Source organism: Cataglyphis hispanica, chromosome 4 (assembly GCF_021464435.1).
Source record: "Cataglyphis hispanica isolate Lineage 1 chromosome 4, ULB_Chis1_1.0, whole genome shotgun sequence".
NCBI classification, from domain to species: Eukaryota; Metazoa; Arthropoda; class Insecta; order Hymenoptera; family Formicidae; genus Cataglyphis; species Cataglyphis hispanica.
This window is the reverse complement of record NC_065957.1, coordinates 7,859,239-7,878,875: the sequence shown is the minus strand read 5'-3', so window position 1 is coordinate 7,878,875 and position 19,637 is coordinate 7,859,239. Positions and strand designations below refer to the sequence as shown.

The 19,637-nt window shown below is 33.6% G+C and overlaps 4 protein-coding genes across 4 annotated transcripts; 1 reads left to right on the top strand and 3 right to left on the bottom strand.

The window, feature by feature from the left end:
• Positions 1-719: 719 nt before the first annotated feature.
• LOC126849247 (60S ribosomal protein L10) lies at positions 720-2,093 on the bottom strand. Its single transcript, XM_050590919.1, has 4 exons — positions 2,013-2,093; positions 1,833-1,861; positions 1,248-1,553; positions 720-1,104 (listed from the first exon to the last, which is right to left on the bottom strand). Exons 2-4 carry the CDS (start codon positions 1,853-1,855, stop codon positions 774-776), a joined length of 660 nt encoding a protein of 219 aa, XP_050446876.1. The 5' UTR covers positions 1,856-1,861; positions 2,013-2,093; the 3' UTR covers positions 720-773.
• A 1,588-nt stretch (positions 2,094-3,681) lies between these two features.
• On the bottom strand, positions 3,682-9,388 carry LOC126849136 (trafficking protein particle complex subunit 8). Its single transcript, XM_050590715.1, has 10 exons — positions 8,997-9,388; positions 8,355-8,796; positions 7,969-8,214; positions 7,337-7,864; positions 6,728-7,247; positions 6,460-6,645; positions 5,630-6,370; positions 5,391-5,553; positions 4,188-5,265; positions 3,682-4,106 (listed from the first exon to the last, which is right to left on the bottom strand). Exons 1-10 carry the CDS (start codon positions 9,151-9,153, stop codon positions 3,839-3,841), a joined length of 4,329 nt encoding a protein of 1,442 aa, XP_050446672.1. The 5' UTR covers positions 9,154-9,388; the 3' UTR covers positions 3,682-3,838.
• Positions 9,389-10,106: 718 nt separating this feature from the next.
• Positions 10,107-11,793, top strand: LOC126849232 (mitochondrial inner membrane protease ATP23 homolog). The gene is made up of 5 exons (XM_050590893.1): positions 10,107-10,521; positions 10,784-10,829; positions 10,920-11,001; positions 11,176-11,400; positions 11,514-11,793. Exons 1-5 carry the CDS (start codon positions 10,290-10,292, stop codon positions 11,706-11,708), a joined length of 780 nt encoding a protein of 259 aa, XP_050446850.1. The 5' UTR covers positions 10,107-10,289; the 3' UTR covers positions 11,709-11,793.
• Positions 11,794-12,016: 223 nt separating this feature from the next.
• Positions 12,017-19,479, bottom strand: LOC126849249 (pro-resilin-like). Its single transcript, XM_050590920.1, has 4 exons — positions 19,331-19,479; positions 18,573-18,692; positions 13,722-14,087; positions 12,017-13,555 (listed from the first exon to the last, which is right to left on the bottom strand). Exons 2-4 carry the CDS (start codon positions 18,585-18,587, stop codon positions 13,289-13,291), a joined length of 648 nt encoding a protein of 215 aa, XP_050446877.1. The 5' UTR covers positions 18,588-18,692; positions 19,331-19,479; the 3' UTR covers positions 12,017-13,288.
• Positions 19,480-19,637: the final 158 nt, after the last annotated feature.

Sequence of the window (19,637 nt, the reverse complement as noted above, 5' to 3'; positions counted from 1 at the left end):
TGCGTGAATGGCTTATCGCCGCGACGTTTAGTCTGCGGCACTACTTTCATCTCCTATGGCGAGAAAATCACCCTGTACTTGCGACCGCGGGTAGGACTCTGTCTTCGACATCAGTTCGAACTCAGCCTTTTTGCCGATCGCAATATTTCTTTCAAAGTTACTGAGTCTTTCATTAAGTTAAAAAAATATGTATAATGTTAAAATATTATAAGAGTTTAAAGTGTTTTATTGTGTCTAAAATTATTTTGAGTTAACAATACCGAACTCATGAAATAAGCGGGAGCGGCTGATTACTCTCGAGTTGCTGGTTCACACGACAGAAAAGCGCCTCGAGCGCAAAGGGTTAAAACAATATATAGTATATCAGATAGTATGTGGTAGTACATTTTGATAGGATAACTTCTAAAATAATATATAAATATGATAATAAAATATATATATTAGATTGTCAAAGCAAATCTGTGCTCCAAATAGTTTTAAAGAAAACTTTTTTTTAATCTATTTTTATTCTTTTTTAAACAATCATTAATTTCTAATTTACAATTATTATTTTTTTCAATCAAATTTTGCAATTTGTACATAAACTAGTCCAATAAAAAAAAAATTTTTAGACTGCAATAAAGGAATTTTGGCACTAACCTGAATTTTCATAAAAATGGAAAATTCTGAATGTCACAAATCCTCAGATTGTTCTTAGGTTTAATAAATAAACAGTTGACTTGCTTTTTCCAATTGTTTTATTCAATTCCATGTCAAAAATGTTTCATGCCTATTTAAGCAGCAGCAAGTACCTTTCTGAACTTCTTCCATTCCTCAAGTGGTCCATGTTCAGGTAGATATTTGACATTGCAACCATCTGGGGCAAGATATCCTGCCGCTTTAAGTTCTTCGTATTCGGAACGATCATATTTCGTAAAACCCCATTTCTTTGATACATAAATCTTCTGGCGCCCTGGGAACTTAAATTTAGCACGTCGCAAAGCTTCAATGACAGCCGCCTTATGGCGATCAGAGGAACGCACGCTCATAATCGGTTGACCAATGTGTACTCTTGCTACAGTACCCTGAGGCTTGCCAAAGGCTCCTCTCATACCAGTTTGAAGCCTACATAAAAAGCATTATCTCTGATTATAGTAATTTATCAATAATAATGCATGTCAAATTATAAGTTAAATCAAATTTATATCAATAATTTAAAAAATAATACAAAAAAAAATATAAATTTTTAATCGATATTAGTTACATACCTATCGGCTCCAGCACATGATAACATTTTATTAATACGAATAACATGGAAAGGATGAAGTCTCATACGAATATGGAACTGATCTTTGCCAGCATTCTTCACCATGTACTTGTTAGCACAGATACGTCCGGCTTCCAAAGCTTCAGAACTGAGTTGTTCATATTCATCTGACACCAGATGCACACATAATGGAAAATCTTCCACCGATGCTTTTTTCTTGCCAAGATCGAAAATACGGATCTTTGGATCCGGCACACCACGACAAAATCTGGATTTCGGGTACGGTTTATTTTTACAATATCGATAACTGGAAAAAAATATTTGCATTATAAAAAATTTTAATATTTTACTAAACAATGTTAGCAAAAATGTGTTTATTATGTTACAATATTACACAATATAATGTAATTGCAAATTTTAATTAGAGAAAAATCTACACATAAATTCCATATACATATGGAGAGTAATATTTTTGTATACATCTTTTTAGAAGAATATAAAAGTTCTAAAGTATAAACAAAATATTACAAATTTTGCATATACAATTGCTGAAGGCAAGAAAAGTTAAAAATCTTATCATACATACCACCTCGCTGGTCGGCGCCCCATTTTAACCTATAATTTAAATAAAATCTAAATCAGAAATGTTAAAATTACATTAATTGACATAATCCAAATAAATTATAAAAATACAATATGCAAACAAATATTTAATATGTATTGCGATGCTGGGAAATAACAATGGATTAAGAAAAAGCAATCTTACCGATTCTATATGAGGCTAACCCAAATGAGAAAAGGAAAAGGTTGCTTCAATGAACGTGAATTCTATAGTCAGCGAAGTTAGCTGAAAACAAAATGACCAACTCTCGATTGCAAAAATTCTAATAAATCTAGATTTTTTTTCAATTGTCTACAGTTGGCAATTTAATCAAGATGGACGAATCTCTCACGTGTCAATAAGCGCGAATTTCGAAATTAAGATGATACATTTCTCGCAATAAATCTTTGCTTGTTATTGATTGCATTGAAACGCATTTTCTATCTTATATAATGCATATTTCGAAAAAATCATGTTATTATCCAAAAATCTTTCGATGTCTTTTAACAAACATATGCAAAGTAAAAGAAACAAATACATAGTCATAAAAAATATTATGTGACTATACTATTAAATTAATATATTACATCTCTATATATTTAGATATATTAATTATATATTTACATAATTGTACATATATTTATAATGCATTATTAAAGTATAATACATTTCTTCTATATGTACTTACAAAATAGATATTTTATATACGTAACATATGCTGTCACATGTTTTACAGAAAATTAAACCTCTTTATTTTATACTTTACAAGAATAAATCATCCCAGAATAATTATATATTTAATTACAACAGAACAATTAAAAAATGTTTTAATAGAAAGATTAGCATATATTATGGGAAGGCAATGTAATATAGTCATCTTTATAATTATTAAAAGTGCACGCTAAATAACTCTCATTATTTACTTAATTCACATCTGACAAGATATGTACAGAATTTCTTTTTCGCACTATATTCTAGTCTATATAAAATTCAATAGTTTCATTATTTGTATGAAACTTACACCCATTCTTATTTTACGAAAGATACACTGTACAAAAAATATAATACAAGTCTATTATTTAAAAGACTCCAAGTCTATCTTTATTTTGTTTTTTCTAATGTTCGCAGATTATTTAAAAAAAAATTTAATCTTATATGTTGTGTATATATTTACCATTTGTGAAAAAGTTTGAAAATCCTAATCTTAAAATTCTATTCTCTATGTTGTCATGTAAACAATTAAATTAACAGTCATCAAATAATATAAATATTGATTTTACATGGAAAACCGAGAATGTACAAATATTTTTATTCTTCTTAACATAACAAAAAACATTTATTTTTATATCCAAAAGAGGTTGAAAAAGAACTCACCCTTATAAAGAAAAAAGAATTTTTTCACCAATGAAAATAGCACAAAAGATAGTTGCTTATTTGCGATGATTATACAAAAACGTTCCAAGAACGATATGTTTTCACAGAAGGTAACATGTATTGATTTGGCAGCCATATATATGCAGTCATCCTTAGTTGCAATTGCAACACAACAGAAAAAGTTGTTTAAATTTCTGCTATGTAGTTGACTGCTTTATAGATTACCATGAGGTAGCTCAAGACTAACAGGTCACAAGAAAGTATTAGATAACTACGTTAATAAGATTAACGAAACAAAATCGATTTTGAAGCAAGAAACCTTGAATTTGTGTGTGTGTATATATATATATATATATGTACTTTTTATACGTACTTATTAAAGTACATAAAAGTTTGTGTAAAATATGATGGATACTGAAACATAATGTATAATGTATAAGGTAAAAAATACGTTGACGCGTTATTAAAATATCAATTGTAATATAATATAACAATTTTGAACATATGACATGTACATACACTGAAAAGAGAGAGATAGAGACAAGGAATGGTTCCGAATTACACTAAAAATACTTCCATATCCGATGATGACTCTAAAAAATCGCGATACTATATATTTATGTACTGTCGTCGTTAATTATACATATGCTTTCCATTTTGCCTTTTTGAGCGACATACTCTTTGCTATTTACATCTTTAACGGATATCTCTATTCGCGCTGCTAAATCGTATGTCCCTGTGCTGGGCAAAACGGCATGTAACTTTGCGACGCTACTTGCACGCGCTTCAACATTAGAATAAATTGACGAATGCCCAGCGTACTTGTAATACGTTGAAGCTTGTGGTGAATACAGTTGAGATTTAATATTTGGAAGATGGGTTTCACTGTAAAAAAAAAATACATTTATGTATGGTTAAAAGATAGTGTGGCAATGTTAAAAAAAATACAGAAAATGTTATTCTTACCTACTAGTGCCTATTGTACTTATTTTAACATCGAGTCGCATATTCGAGTGATTCTGTATATATATCGTTACAGGAACAATGCATAACCGATTTCGCTGAAAACTGTGTATAATCTGTCTTTGATGACTGAGAGAATAAGAGATTAGACTTTTCAAGTATTCCGCTTCCCATACAGGGTCTTTAACAGGAGCGGTTATCATATCCGGTACGTTTCGATCCGGTCCAAAGATCTTCAAGCGAGCACCAAATTCATTACGTTCGGTACGCGGCTCGCTCGGGTGTTTGTACGTTTTGTTCAAATGCTCAAGCTCGAGATGATGTTGCCCGAGTGCCATCCGGGTGACCACTCCACTCTCCGTGACATTGGCACACCACTTAACGATTAACGTAGAATTCAACGCCATAATATCTGATACAGAGCTGTGCTCGACATTTTGCTGCGTTTGAAATTGCTGTACATCATTCGCATTTTCATTTACATCCAAAGATTGAATATTACGTCTCTGTACAAAATTGACAAACGGATAATTGTCAATTGATGTCCCGTGGCCTTTGTCATCACAAGTCAAGGATACGTCGGAAATAATCGATTCACCATCAGTCTTCTTTTTCAATTTCAGCATCAAATGGAATACTTCCTGGGGTTGCACCTTTATGCTTGGCGGTAAAACGGAAGAATGAAATGCGGACCAAACAGCGCTATGAAGTGACACTTTGGACAGCATAATTTCATTTATGGATGGATCGTGTACTTGATTGGTATTCTTAACGGACATTATTAGATTTAATGTCGGCGAATCATCCTTGAATAAGCCACTTCTAGCAGCGATCGCGGTAATTTGTATCGAATCTAACACAGTCAACTGCCAAGTGTGTCGACACAACCGATGTTTCAACGTGGTTTTTGGTTCGACGCTTTCGTAATAGAAGAGTAAATCTAATCTATGAGTGCCCTTTTCATACGGAGCTTGCACCCAAAGTGGCATTTTATGAATTTCGCCTACATTTAATGCACCATTCATAGAAGCTGATAGTACTACCTTTGTGACTGATCTACTACTTTTCTTTATCGTCGAATCTGCAAGCATTCGATATTTCGATATTTTATATTTTATTCGATATGTTATATAGAATAGAGAAAATATAAAGCTATATTTTTTTTTCATCTGTAGAAACAATATATATCCTAATAAAGATCTTTACCTTCGCTCTTATCGATCTCCGAGCCTTCTAACGTGAAAAGCTTGGCATCAGTGGATGCGATGTACACATTCGTCAATGGTGCATTGCCTACATTTCTTAACGTGACTTCCACTTTTTGTATTTCACCGCACAGCATTTCTGGTGACAGCTTGGTGAAGAGTATCTGCAAAAAAAAGTATAAATGTCATAATATGCATGTATCGCGTGAACATGAACATTATTTTCGTGAAAATCCATACCTGCATGAATGGCGCTTTTTCTATCACATTTGCTTCCAATCGATAATCCTTTACATACAAGCTCGTACTAGGTTTTTCCTTGATATTTTTTAATTTCGGCGGTGTAATCTCAAACAATCTTTTACCGGCGATAACTACGGTCGAATTTGCAACCGGTGAATCATTTGTTCTCTGTGCCGGATTCGACAATTTATAACTTATACCTAAGACCCTCAATTCTCCCACTCGCCTGGGTATAAGAGACAGCATGATATTCTGTTTGCATGTTGGTTGCAACAGAATTGCGTCTATGATTGTCGAGACTACCGGATTTGAATCATTGCTCGTTTCTATCTCGTTCATAATAGTTTCGTTATTGCAAGTAAATGACCATAGTAAGCTCACATCTGACAATGGTAGTGGAACATGCAACGGATTGTGCAGTTCGATAGAATAATGCACTGGTTCGTCTAAAACTGCATTCGGTTTTATACTATTATTACTTGTTCTAGAGTACAGCGCGATTGTCGGCTTAAATATCATAGGTGGAGAGCCTTGCGCTTCGGTTATCAACAACTCCTCCATTCTCCACCATTTCGCATCGTCCGTCTCCTCGGTATTAAACGTAACGTGACTTGCCGGAATATTGTTTTCACTTTGTTTACTCAAAGGACCAAACAATACTTTAATATTGTTGCTATCTATCAATGGCAAAGGTAAAATAGGAAATCCTTTACTAGTGCCATTTTCCTGAAACAATAACTACACAATGGACATAAATAAAGATTGTCCAATACTGATATCTCTTTTTGTACTGTTTATGTGATAACAATCCATTTGTGCGTACTCACATTACGAGTATGTAAGAACTCTCGCAAAAACGCGGCTTGTTGCACAGCGTGTTGTTTACTAGAAGCATTAAGTAACTTTTCAAACGACTTCACAGCCTCGGAAATTTGTTTTAGGGATGCAGCCTGCCTGCCAATTGTAAAATGGATGTGATCTTCGGCCAAAGACCAGCCTCTTTCATAGTACACCTGTAATGTAGTTATATTATTTGTAAAGTAATTCGGCAATTTCCGATAAAGCGTGGTGATATTTAACAGGCATTGCATCTACCTGATACGCCTGTTGATAACATCTTAACGAGTGTTTCCTTTGTCCAGCCTTTGAGAATCTATGCCCAGCAAGAACCGCATGGAAGGCGTATTTACGCATCATCTTCGGACCGATGAAGCAATAAGCGGCCTGTTCAAGTAGCAAAGCCGAACGTAGATCCGAATCCTCGCTGGTCATTCGTATAAGTTGTTTCGCGGCTTCTCCATACAATCCCCGACCCTTCAAACACTCGGCGCTCAGCAGCGTCGCCCTTGTCGCAAACTGAGGCATCTTACAACTATTCGTGTAAGTTAATATCGCGTCGTCCATATACTCGATAGTCTTCCTATTCGTTTCGCCTTGCATGAAGGCGCTTAGAGCAGCCATTTCGAGAGCTCCCGCGTAATACACCCAAGCTTGATCTGCTGCGAAATCACGCTTCGCGCTATGATACACTTGATAAGCGAGAGAATAATGACCGAACATGAAACACAGATCACCTAAGCGTCGTAATTGCAATTCCGGCGATTCTGCTGTATAACTGAAATGTATTTAATATATATAAATGAAATTTTATAACTACTAATCATATTGTCTCAATGTAATTAGCTCCAACAATTTTTTCCTTACATTACAGCATTTGAAGGTGCCGAACCTGGTACACCAGGCTTATTTGTACCAAACCATCTTCTTGTAGCGCTAAATAGTGATCTACTAACCCCTTTCTTATTCGAGATTACATCGTTTAATAGGCCAATCTGCTTTTCTACATAAGGCAACAAACTTCGCAGACAGAATTCTGTAATTAGCGTCCGTAATCTTTCTAAATCTTGAGTGGAAAGACGAGCACCGTGTTGAGCAACTACATAATTCGGAGAATCCGCCCAAACATTTGTATTTATTGGTGAGCTAGTAGTAACAGATTGACCTTTGACATTAGTCGCAGAAATGAAATCTTGCGATGTGTCATCGTTTGGACTGAGAGGATGAACTGTAACAGGAACTGCTTCTTGTCCAACTTCTAATTGTATATTCGCCGATTCAGATAATTCAGAAGAGAAATTAACTGTGTCAATCCCGGAAATTAATTGCGTCAAATCCGAAGACGGCAATGTAATAGAATTGTGTGGCATTAGTGGCGTCCCAGCTTGACTCGTTCTGTAACAGAAAATGTTGTATTCATAAATATATTTACATAAAAAATCTAAAGCTTTTGTGCTAATGTATATTTATAAACAACTTCAACAAAAATAAAAACTTACTTATCAGATTCTGTAGTCAACTCGCTCGGCATGGCCGATAACCCGCTTATATCCGCGGGTGTACGAGGCGAGCTGTTTTGTTCACTATTGCCAGACAATTCTGAATGTTTTGTCAAAAACTGACTCCACGGATCAGGTAAGTGCGTATTATCGTCAGAAAGACCTGGCGGTCTCGAATTCATTTGTAATAGAAAACAATTGTTAGCGCCATAAATAGTTTTCATCTCTGTAAAAACTATTTCTGCTCTGAAAGATATATACATATACATTATACATTTCTTTATGTCTAGTAAAAAAGTTGTTAGTTATCTTTTAATTAAAAATTGGAAACATTGGTGACAAAAAATAATTTATGAATTTATAAAAAAAAAGAGATATGTATTTACTTATTTCTATCATCCTGAATAGCATCGTGAACTAAGATGTAGTATCTAAGAGCATTATTGTTGAACCACTTAGGTAATTTTCCTGATACACTTTGATGCAATTGTGCTCCCATAGTCTGAATTTTTTCTAACGGATTGTCCTCTGTTGTAGAAACAACTATCATACATGCAAGCAAGTGTTTTGTAAACTCATGATCCGATGGGAATTGGACACTGAGAAACGTTTCTCTCCATGCTTCAAACCAAGGTACAGAAATGGGAACATCTAACTCAGTCGAGCCAATGCGAACCATGGTTGTGCGTTCGCACAAAGTAGAACTGACTGCTTCATTCAACATTTTCTTGGCAAGATTTGGTTCTGGTGGTCGCGCATTGATATCTTGTATAGAAAGCCGAAGATTTCTAATTGTCACAGTGTTTCCTTGAGGATCTTTAAAATGACCTGTGAAAGTTTACACTGTTTTTAATATATGTACTTGTATAGATCTTAGAATATCAAGTTCCAAATTTTAATCGACATGCAATGAGAAGTTGACACACACAATTAATGGCAAAATATCAATCAAATTATAAGTTTCTCAAGTAGATACATTAATAGCGCACAAATGTTCTCAATGAACGGATGCGATGGGTAAGGCTTACCTTCAGTATTTAATTTGCAAAAGGGTTGAAGCAACTCGACGAATGACAGATTATTCTTTTGGCACGCAGCATCAGCCGCGGTCGAACAGACTACGGCGATCTGCGGGGAGAAAGCATTGCCAATAAACTCGCGAGGGGTTAACTTACACTGTGCCATGATCTTATTTTACGCGCGGATCGTCAAAACATAACCCGTATGTACAGACACCTCGGCTTTCGCGGCACCAAACGCGCTCTCGTGATCCGACCGTGATCCGTGTCCCGCATTCCGCGATCACATTTTATTTTCGCCGCGTTATCTCGCTAGTCGATGATGACGGGAAGCAATCAGTACGCATCCCCCGTGCATCCGCGGCACGATAAACATGTCCACCGAACAGCTGTTTTCTAAATGTCCCGCCCCTCTGAAAACTCAATAGGCGTGAATGTCTTCTACGCTTTTAATCAACGACCTACATAGGAATTAAATTTATGATAAAAAATCAATTAATTTGCTGTTTTATAATATGCATTTTTATATTATATTTCATAATTTTTTTCATTTTATTTTTTTTTTTTAATTAATAACAATTAATGTAAATGTCAATATAAGCAAAAATAATTAGAAAATTTTTAATTTATAGGTTCTAAAGGTATAAAAAAATTGTTCTATTTTTATTTGAATTTGTTGCATTTTTAAAAACTAATTTTCTTACAGTATTTATTAAGAAAAAAGTTGATTATTATTGCTTTTATGTATTTTAAGGGATGCCAAAAAATTGTGCACATGCGCGAAAGCATTTAGTACTTGTGCAACAGAAACTGAGCGCACCATTTTTCAAATTATTCATTTTTCTGTAAAATTTTTTTTATAGAATGAACGATAATGAATGATGCGATAATAAACGAGAAATTTGAAAAATATCATGGCAATATTTTAGTCATCTCTTTGACAGTTGCATCTTGTGTCTCCTGAACGCACCCTTTGTTCTTTAATTGATTATAATAATTCAGAAGTTATCTTTTTTCCTCTAATGTGGAAAGAAAAAGACAGTTTAGTTATAAAGAACAAATCCAATCAGATTGCCACTCTCATAGACATATAATCTACGTATAAACTAGTCTATGGCCGCTCTGAATTCTATAAGAAATGCATGTGATGTAACTTGCTATAACCTCAAATTTAAAAATAAATCGCATTGTATTAAAATACATTTGAATATTTGAATGATAATATACGATAAGTTATAGTGAGAATTATATTTATTTAATTCGATTTATTTGTATCGCGTTGGTTTTCTATTTCGTGCGACGATGACAGTGAAGAATGAAAAGTTGGATGATGACGGAAAGAAAAATGCTAATAAAGAAGCAGTCGCCGCGGATAATTCAACCAATAATGGTTTATGGGGATCTGATATGTATCCCGAAAGGAGAGGAACTAAAAAAGATCGTAACTGGTTGAAGATGATGTTTGGATTTGAAGGACGAGAAACCATAGATAAAACCAGATGCGAAGACAATGTTTATAGATGCGTAAAAGATAGTACGATATCTCTTATCTATGCACGAGGGTGAATAAAAAAGAGTAAAGATATAAACTTTTTATTTTCACACTCTTTTACAAGTGTAAAATTTGCCTTATTATTCAGAATATTATATATCAAGAATATGCGCTTTTTACAAAGAGAAATTTAATATCCAGTAATTTTTTAATTAATATAAAATATATAAATATGTTCATTTCTTTTTCAAAAAAAATTTTTTTCTGTATTTACTTTGTAGTTTATTTTAATATTCTATTGTAGGTCCCATAATAAAACTCATGTTGGGAGCACTAAAGAATTCTGGATGGTTTGTAGCTTATTATATATGTGAATTATTAAATCTATAATTATTTGTTTTATTGTAATGAATAATCATTATTAATAAATGATATTTTAGTGAAGTAGATATCCGGCGACATATCTCCTGCGAAGTATGTAATCCAGCTGTAACTGGTGGATATGATTCAGAATTAAATCAGGTGATATATTTTTGTTATTTAATTAAAATTTATCCTATATTATATATTTTTTGATGAAATATTTTGTTATGTCACATAATATAACATTTTTTTAAAATAAAATTTCAAAAATTTATTATGTATTATTATGTGTCATATAAATGCTGTAAATAATAAAATTTATTTCCTTTGTAGATAATTGTTTGCCAAAACATGGCAGGCAGAAAAAATGTAGTTCGTGGTGTTCTGTTACATGAAATGATTCATATGTTTGACTATTGTCGTAATAAATTAGATACGAAAAATATCGATCATTTAGCCTGTACAGAAATCAGAGCAGCAAATATCGGTCACTGTAGTTTTATGAGTTCACTACTACAAGGCAATTCGTCTTTTATTAATATAAAAGCAACACATCAGGTAAATTGTTTTAAAAGATTGATTTTATTAGAAAAGAATGATAAAACATTTTTTTTGTGAATGCTTTTTTAAATTTAATATATATGTAAATGTGTAATGTGTTATTTTTTCAGAATTGTGTGAAAGAAAAAGCTAAGTTTTCAATAATGGCTGTGCACGAAGTAACAGCAGAGATAGCAAATGCAGCCATTGAAAGAGTGTTCACAAAATGTTACAATGATCTAGAACCAGTTGGCAGAAGAATTCGTAGAAATTCAGATGACATGCCGAGAGCATATGCAGAAGCACATTTGTATGGATATGATTAATAAACTTTTTAAATAGTGTGTATCAAAACATACAAATTAGATTGGAAATATGTACATACACAAATACACATTCTGTTTGATAATATATTTATTGATTCCTATACTTATTAATATACCAATATTACATGATAAAAATTCTATTTTATTTACACTCATTAGTTATTAAAAAACTTTTAATAAATTTTTGCAAAAGTAGTTAAGAGGATATATTAATATTTTAATATATTGGAATGAAAACTTAAAAATCTATAATAATCTCTTTAATCTGTGTGTACAGCTTCATTGATAGTAAGTAATAGCCATTGGAAATTTGATGAATGATATAAAGTTTATTTTAAAAATATTTGATAGGAATTGAGTATTTCTCTTATTCATTTGTTTCTTATTATGTATCAGAACAAATATCAAAACTAGAGTTGATTATAAAAATATTTCTATAGAAAAAAAATAAAATATTTCTATAGTTACATAAATTTGGCTATTTCAAAGAAAGAGGACATTAGTGTTATTTTTAAATTTTATTATAATATTCAATTTTTCTTGAGTGTGTGATCGACTCATTACATAATTCAATCGCGAATTAATTTTGTATATTTAATATTAATTTGTAGTAATTGTCTATACTAACTATTCCTTAGAGAATCTTCATTTCAAGATTTCAAATATTGAAAACAAAACGACTTTCAGAGTGCAGAGTAAGATAAAAAAGCATAAACGAAGAATGTTATATATCTATTTCTTATTTTCTCTATATTCTCTATTTCTTCCAATCTGTAAATTTTTATCATAAAGCAGTGCTAAACAAATATGATTTTATTGTACAACCATATAAAAAGTTAATATAGATCAGTATGATCCAATCTCTCATTCGTGAACTAATCTGCAAGTATCTATAATCAAAATAAAAATATAATAAAATGATTGTGTAGCACAGATTAAATAGCGCAGATAATTATACTTTTTAATTATCTATTTAAAGTCTGTAAAGAAATGAAAAGGAAGGTTGATGTTCATGCTGATGTACAGTTTGTCCTAAAATTGGTAAAAAGAATATTGCTATTTCTTGCAAAGTTATATAAGGTATAAATTTACACACAAGAATATATAATAACATAATAATAGTTTTTTGAATGTGACTAAGATTCAAAAATGTAATGTTTTGATTATTATTTGAGTGAAAATAAACTTTAACAGAATTTTAATTAGGATTAAATATTTAGATATCAAATGATAAAATTTGAGAATTGTGAAAGATAATAGTTTACTTTGACATTTTTGCAAGAAAAAATTTTGATTCAAAATTTTGCAAGAAATAACACTATGTGTGGACTTTTCGCCAATTTTGAAACATTCTGCATGCTGTTATCGATATCCTCATAAGAAATATATAACAAGCATTTGTCCTCTATGTAAGCTATGTAAGCATTTTTCTTTCACCATACATCCTTTTTTTGTTACCTAATGGTTTTTTTTTAGAATGTTACATACAATATAATGATTCGTTGTGCTGTAATCTTTTTTCTTTTCTTTTTTTTTTTTAATTTGACGGAAATTGAACAACCCTAGACACAACGCTAAAGCTAATAGCCTCGAAAATCTCCGCCCGGTCGAGGTATATCATAGCGGGGATTTCCGTCGTAAGACACCTGTGCGCTGAAGCCGTGTTGCCAATCAGCGGTGTATCGCACGACTTGCGTTCTGCCGTCTGGAAGTTGCACTCTATATTCGCCACGAACGATATCGCCGTCGCTAATAGCGTTATGGGAATAATCGTTGCCGAAAGCGTCTTCTTTCACGGCATAATTAAAGTCGAAGGGCATGCCGGGTTCATGATGATGATGGTCGTGCTATAGCGAGAGATATATCAGAGTTAAATATATTCTGAGAATAATCACAATATTTAAAATAATACAAATTCTCTCTTAAAGTCTTTCATATGATTGATTATATTTGTCAAACATTTAATCATTTCTCTCGACATGATATTTGGAAGATATTTATTTGTGTACTTACAGCAGGCTCGATAGTATTCCCGTTAATGCCGGTCCCTTGGCCGGTATAGGTGGGAAAACCAGATGTGGGAGTCGGTCTGGGCACACCGTAGGTCGGCGTCGGCCTGGGTACGCCGTATGTCGGTGTTGGTCTGGGCACACCGTAGGTCGGCGTCGGCCTGGGCACACCATAGGTCGGCGTCGGTCTGGGAACACCAGGTGTTGGTCTCGGCCCGGGAAAGCTCGATGTGGGTTTCGGAAATTGCACCGGAGGCTTGCTGTACGTATAGCCGCCTTTCGTCGGCTCTGGCGGCAGATATGTGTTGCGCCGCGTGCCCGGTGGAAGATCACCAATAACATTGGCCACCGTCACGCAGAGCACGGCCAGCTACACAGGAGAAGTCGGGCTTGCTAAGAAACACGCTCTCCGAGCGATAGAAATCTTAGCACAGTCTCGAGGGTGATTTTAGAAACAAAGTAATCTGTCCGTGATTTTAAATATCAGTATCAATAAAGGCATTCGCGTGGATAAAATTGACGATTAAACCGGAGCAGCTTTCAATCGCGCGATATACATATAGATAAGAAATTTTTCATAATAAGACAAAAAGAGAAAAGAATGCCGGGGTTGTTTTAAATTAAACGTTACGACTATCAATTTTATACTATGATTTTATACTATGTATAAAATTATAAATAAATGGATATATTCTTTATCGTTATTAAAGAGCGAAATACCTCTCTTACGCTATAATATGTGATCTTTTATTAATTTGAAGGACTTGGAGCGGCATTATATACTTGGTTGTATCACATGCGTGAGAGAAAGTCGTGTGAATTCTCTGCGATTTTAAAGATTAGGAATTTATAATTTCAGAATAAATCTTCTTTCTTGTCGATCTACCCTTTACTTAAATTTATTACTCATTAATTATCGTACGTGCTACATTACTGAATTTATAAAAGATATTATTGAAATTTGATAGAGGAACTTATTCTCGATATTCTTAAATCACAAATTTCATATTTCCCGAATAAATGAAAATAAAATAGAGATGCATTACACTTACAAACGTGATAATATACACACATTCGAGTTATAAATATAGCTATTACTTATTTCGAGATGCAAAAGTTTATCGCAGTCATTTGCAATATGAATGCGCAAGACGAAGACATGTTTTTATAATCGGAACATATGTCAGCAGTCGACATTTCGAGAAATCGTCCAGGACCAGCCATATAACGAGAACGCATGTAATAAGCCGTCGGGATGTCGTAAACCTGATGACAGTTTAGTGCCATCAGCGTAGACGTGTATTGACATTCGGTGCATATATAGATTCTATATCTTTGCAATTTTAATATGCATAGCATATTAAAAAATGTATAATATTGCAGAATTTTAATTTCGTCGCATTGCTTATTTTTCATATCTATCTATCCTTTCATATCTTAATATTTAATATTTTATAACAAACGCAAAATGTATATATTTTTAAATAGAGACAACATAATTACAATAAAAATATTATACATTTTTATTCTTATTTTCTGTTGTAAGGAATGTCTAAACTTTTTGCATATGAATATTGTAAAAATAGGTCAAAATAGTAGGTTTACACGACAGATTAATAGCCGGATACATGAGTTTCCGTCGAGCCTCGATTCCATGGCAACGTGCTACATGTCTAATAGTAGAATCTTTTGTTCGAATTATATCCAGCATATCATCTCCGCGCAAACGGACACTCCTCAACTTTCAGAGATCCGGTGTTGAATATCGCCGCACAATATCGTTGCCGCAGGGTGACATTTGTGTCGCGAGTAAGCACTTATCAGTTACAAATGCGAGCCGTGTCGCGAATCGTGTTATGAGCGTATAATTTTAATAAATCAAACGCGTCTTCTGTTATCGCCGAGAGCTTGATATTTAGTATGTCAAGACGTCGAGAAAATATTTTTTCTCGTAATGCAACATATCTTGCGTATTGTGACTTTTGATGAGATTGATGGAACTAATTATAGTCTGTGATGAAACATGTGTCGAATAGATAAAATAATTCTCATATATCGTCTCCAATGCCTCGTGAATATTATGTTAGTTTATATAACAAATCGTTGAAAATTGATATTATAAACTAAATGTAATTTTCTTTTTTGACGATAATTTTTTATACGTGCTAAAATCAATAACTTAATTATTAATATAAAGATAATAAACGATATCTGATTTAATTCACATAATGTTCTACTTTTGCAATTTATCATATAATAGCAAAAAATTATGAGGAATGTTTTATATATATGAAGTAAAAAAGATTTAGAATTGCATCAAATTTAATTATCGTTGATCAGATTGTATGAATCTTATTTATTTGAATTTTATATTAATCACATAGGAAAGAAATAATTAATATAAATACTATTTAAAGATTTATTAGAAAATCTTTTACGTTTGATTACGCGATGACTATAATGTTCGTAATTTTACTAGTCCAAGATAAATTATACAATACAAAAAAAAGCAATAAATTACAAGATAATTTATATAATAATAATGTATTTTTGTAAAATAATTATTAATACAGAAATGCAAATTAATTAATTTGCATTTCTGTATTGCAATTAGTTAACGATATCATTTGACAACAGATTGCAGAAAAATTTCTACATATAAATTACATTTTACAAATTGCAAATTACAATATCCATTAAGAATGCGTAATAAGTCAGGAGAGAAATAGTAAGAAAAAGTTTAATGTTAACATCAAATGTTATAATCTTATAATATATCAATTGATATTGCCTCTCTCTCGCGTATAAAATATAAAAGTAAATGTAAAAATAAAATGTAATAATATAAATGTTTCATTAATAATTTAATGATTAAACTTATTGTTATAATTTTTCGAAATGGCAGGAAAACGTTTGAATGTGCGTGTGAAGGAATATTCGTCTGTGTGTATGTGTTAAAGAAACTAAAGAATATATGTTCGCGTCCTGTAATTTCGCATACGATAAGCGCCGCGGGATTCCTATCTTTTTTTATTCGACGTAATAACAAAGCGCGGTTGATACGCGACGATTCGTCGCCGCAATTAGCTCTCGCTCTCTCTCTCTCTCTCTCGATCACGCGGTGACGTTAAAGAAAATCGACGTGAAAGAGGAGCAGACCGAATCAATAAATGTTGTACGCGGTGTATTACGTCAACGATGTTCTCTTTCTTTCTCTTTCTCTCTCCTTGGAAGAAAAGCAGCAGGCGAGCTGTGCTCTATTGCGACAGTAAAGACCTTTGTATTATGCTCTTAACCCTGTACTTCGTGAATGCAACGATCGCGCGATCGGCGCGAGAAAGAAGAATGTATGTGTGTGTATATGTGTATTTATGCATTTAATATAAAATATAAATACGAGAGTGGAAAGGGAGTCTGTAATAAAATTGCGCCCCGCGGCAACGCGAGGCTTCGCGACTTCGTTTCAGTAATCGATCGAAATGTGAAGAAGTTACATACGTATTGATAAATGCGATTGTAAGCTCCTCTCGGTTTATTAATGCCAATGCGTCTACGATGCGACTACAGTGTCATCGCGCGTCCTTTAAATCATGAATCCGCGATGCAACCGCGTCGCGTGGGCGCGCACTGACGTTTATATTATGCCTCGCGAGATGATATCACTGGCCATTGTTGTAATCGCTTTTCTTTATATTTAATAAGGCGAAATAATAAGAGACGCTGTAACAATGACAGTCGGATTGCTTGTTCTTCGATCCGTTTTTCAGATCCCGACTTTAATCCTTTCAGAAGCCAATCTACATTTATCGATAAGAGAACAATCTCTCTTTCACAAGACATATCTATCTTGATACGTGGGAAGAATTTGCGATATTCCTCGGGAAACACTTGGAGAGAAATAGGTTCCCTTTTGTCACGAACGAAATTTGTTCGTCGAGTTGTCAACGTGACTCTTCTCACGAGATGATGGTCTCGCGCGAAAGCTAGTTAGCTGTCTATCGGCATCTCAAACGTATTTTCCAATCGATCATCGATTTGCCGCGGATAAGAGATTAATCAAGCGGAATGAATTAAGCAGGTGACAGCTGTAAGTGCTTTATAACAAAGGTATTTTATCAACGCTTCGCGGGCCCTCCTTGAGAGATTGAGTCGTAGTGGTTTTACAAACGACATAAAGGTCGCGCCGGGCAAAGAGGAAAAGTAATAATCTTGGCTAATCGATTACGCGAGAGATATGGCAAAACGGATTCCGGTATTTACATATATTTACACTTTTATCGATATTCAATCAAAATTAATTGACAAACGATGGACGCGATAATTCATCATCAGAGAACTAAGAATCTAAATGTCTCGTGTATATATCAATGAACTTGCATTATGCTTGAGTATATGTGTTGAGTAACGCTACTTGCTTTTATTTCAAATATGTCATCATTTTTATTAATCATTGAATTACCACTTTTAATAGGCAATAAATTATAAATAGCCGTTTATAACTATAACGGATGAAAGATGACTATAAATAAAACAAAGAACATACAAGAGCCTTTTAATAATTCATATTTCGATTCATGATTCATGATTGGTTTTCTTTCATAATGAGATTACTTGCAAAATTCTATTTATGCGATTTTTCAAACTGACGGTATTTCTATTACTTAATTGCTAATACTAACGCGGAACACGTAGGCGGAAACAAGCCCTGATGCAATACTTTACACCTACTAAACAACATACGCGGATTCGTCACGATATGAAAGAAGCTCGCGATTTCGTCTTCAACTGCGACGTAACAAATAAATATAAACATAAATGAAAATGTACAGGCTTTGAATTCTATTCTCACACGTACCTGCAGATAATACATCTTGCGGCCACACTAAGTGATGCAGGTCGACGTGCTGGAACCTCGCTAACTCGCGTACCCGTTAGCGGTGAAACAACAATCCTTCTAGGGGAGAACCAATGCGCACTGTGAAAAAGTTTTTGAAGTTAGCACTCTACTGAAAAGAGGGATACGATGGCGATTTTTGCTACACAAGGAAATGTATAAACTATGAAAGACGTTTAACGATCGAGAGTGAAAATAAATGCGTGATCGCGCGATGGAAAAGGGCATATACCACGAGAACGATGATTATTTTCACATTTACTATTTATATTTACTATAAATTATCTCGTCTTTTAAAGAATATACGTTTATATATATATTCTGGTAAATTCTAAGCTCTTTACACAAAAATATTATTTATATCGACATTGTTTTTAAGAATATTAAATTAGTATCCAATTTTTTTTTGCGGCAACGACAACACGCACATAAATATCATCCGATGAAATTTAATGCCGTTCAAATGGTGTCGGTGCTTTTCGAAAGCACAATAAACAGATAACTATACAAATAATAAAAAAAATGATCGGACACTGATCGGAAGATAAAAAAAATTTTCCATAATAGAAAAAAAATGCAATGTCGATCTCGAGGATCGGTGACGATGCACCACTATAAATGCCAAAATAAAATATCACCGAGGGCAGTTTCTCACGGGATATTCACAGACAAAACGAAAGCAGCAAGATGTTAGCACACGTGCGTACGTGTATACGAACATGTATGCGATTGTCGTCGTTATTGTTGTTGTTGTTACACTCTCCGTCGCACAGCTTTGAATAAAGTTGGTATGTAACTGCTCGGCATGCCAGCACGTTGGGTTTATATAGCATGGGTCTCTAATAAGATGATTCTTGAACGGTGTTGGGACCCCGGTGTAGGGGGCGAGTAGAGGGGCCCCGTCACACGGAGGGGCCGACTCCCTTGCTGTGTCTTACCTTGCCTTGCCTTGTCTTACTTTGCTTCATCGTTGCGCCTTACCTTGCTTTACAGCCTACTGCCGTAGGATAAAGTGGTAGGTTGTAG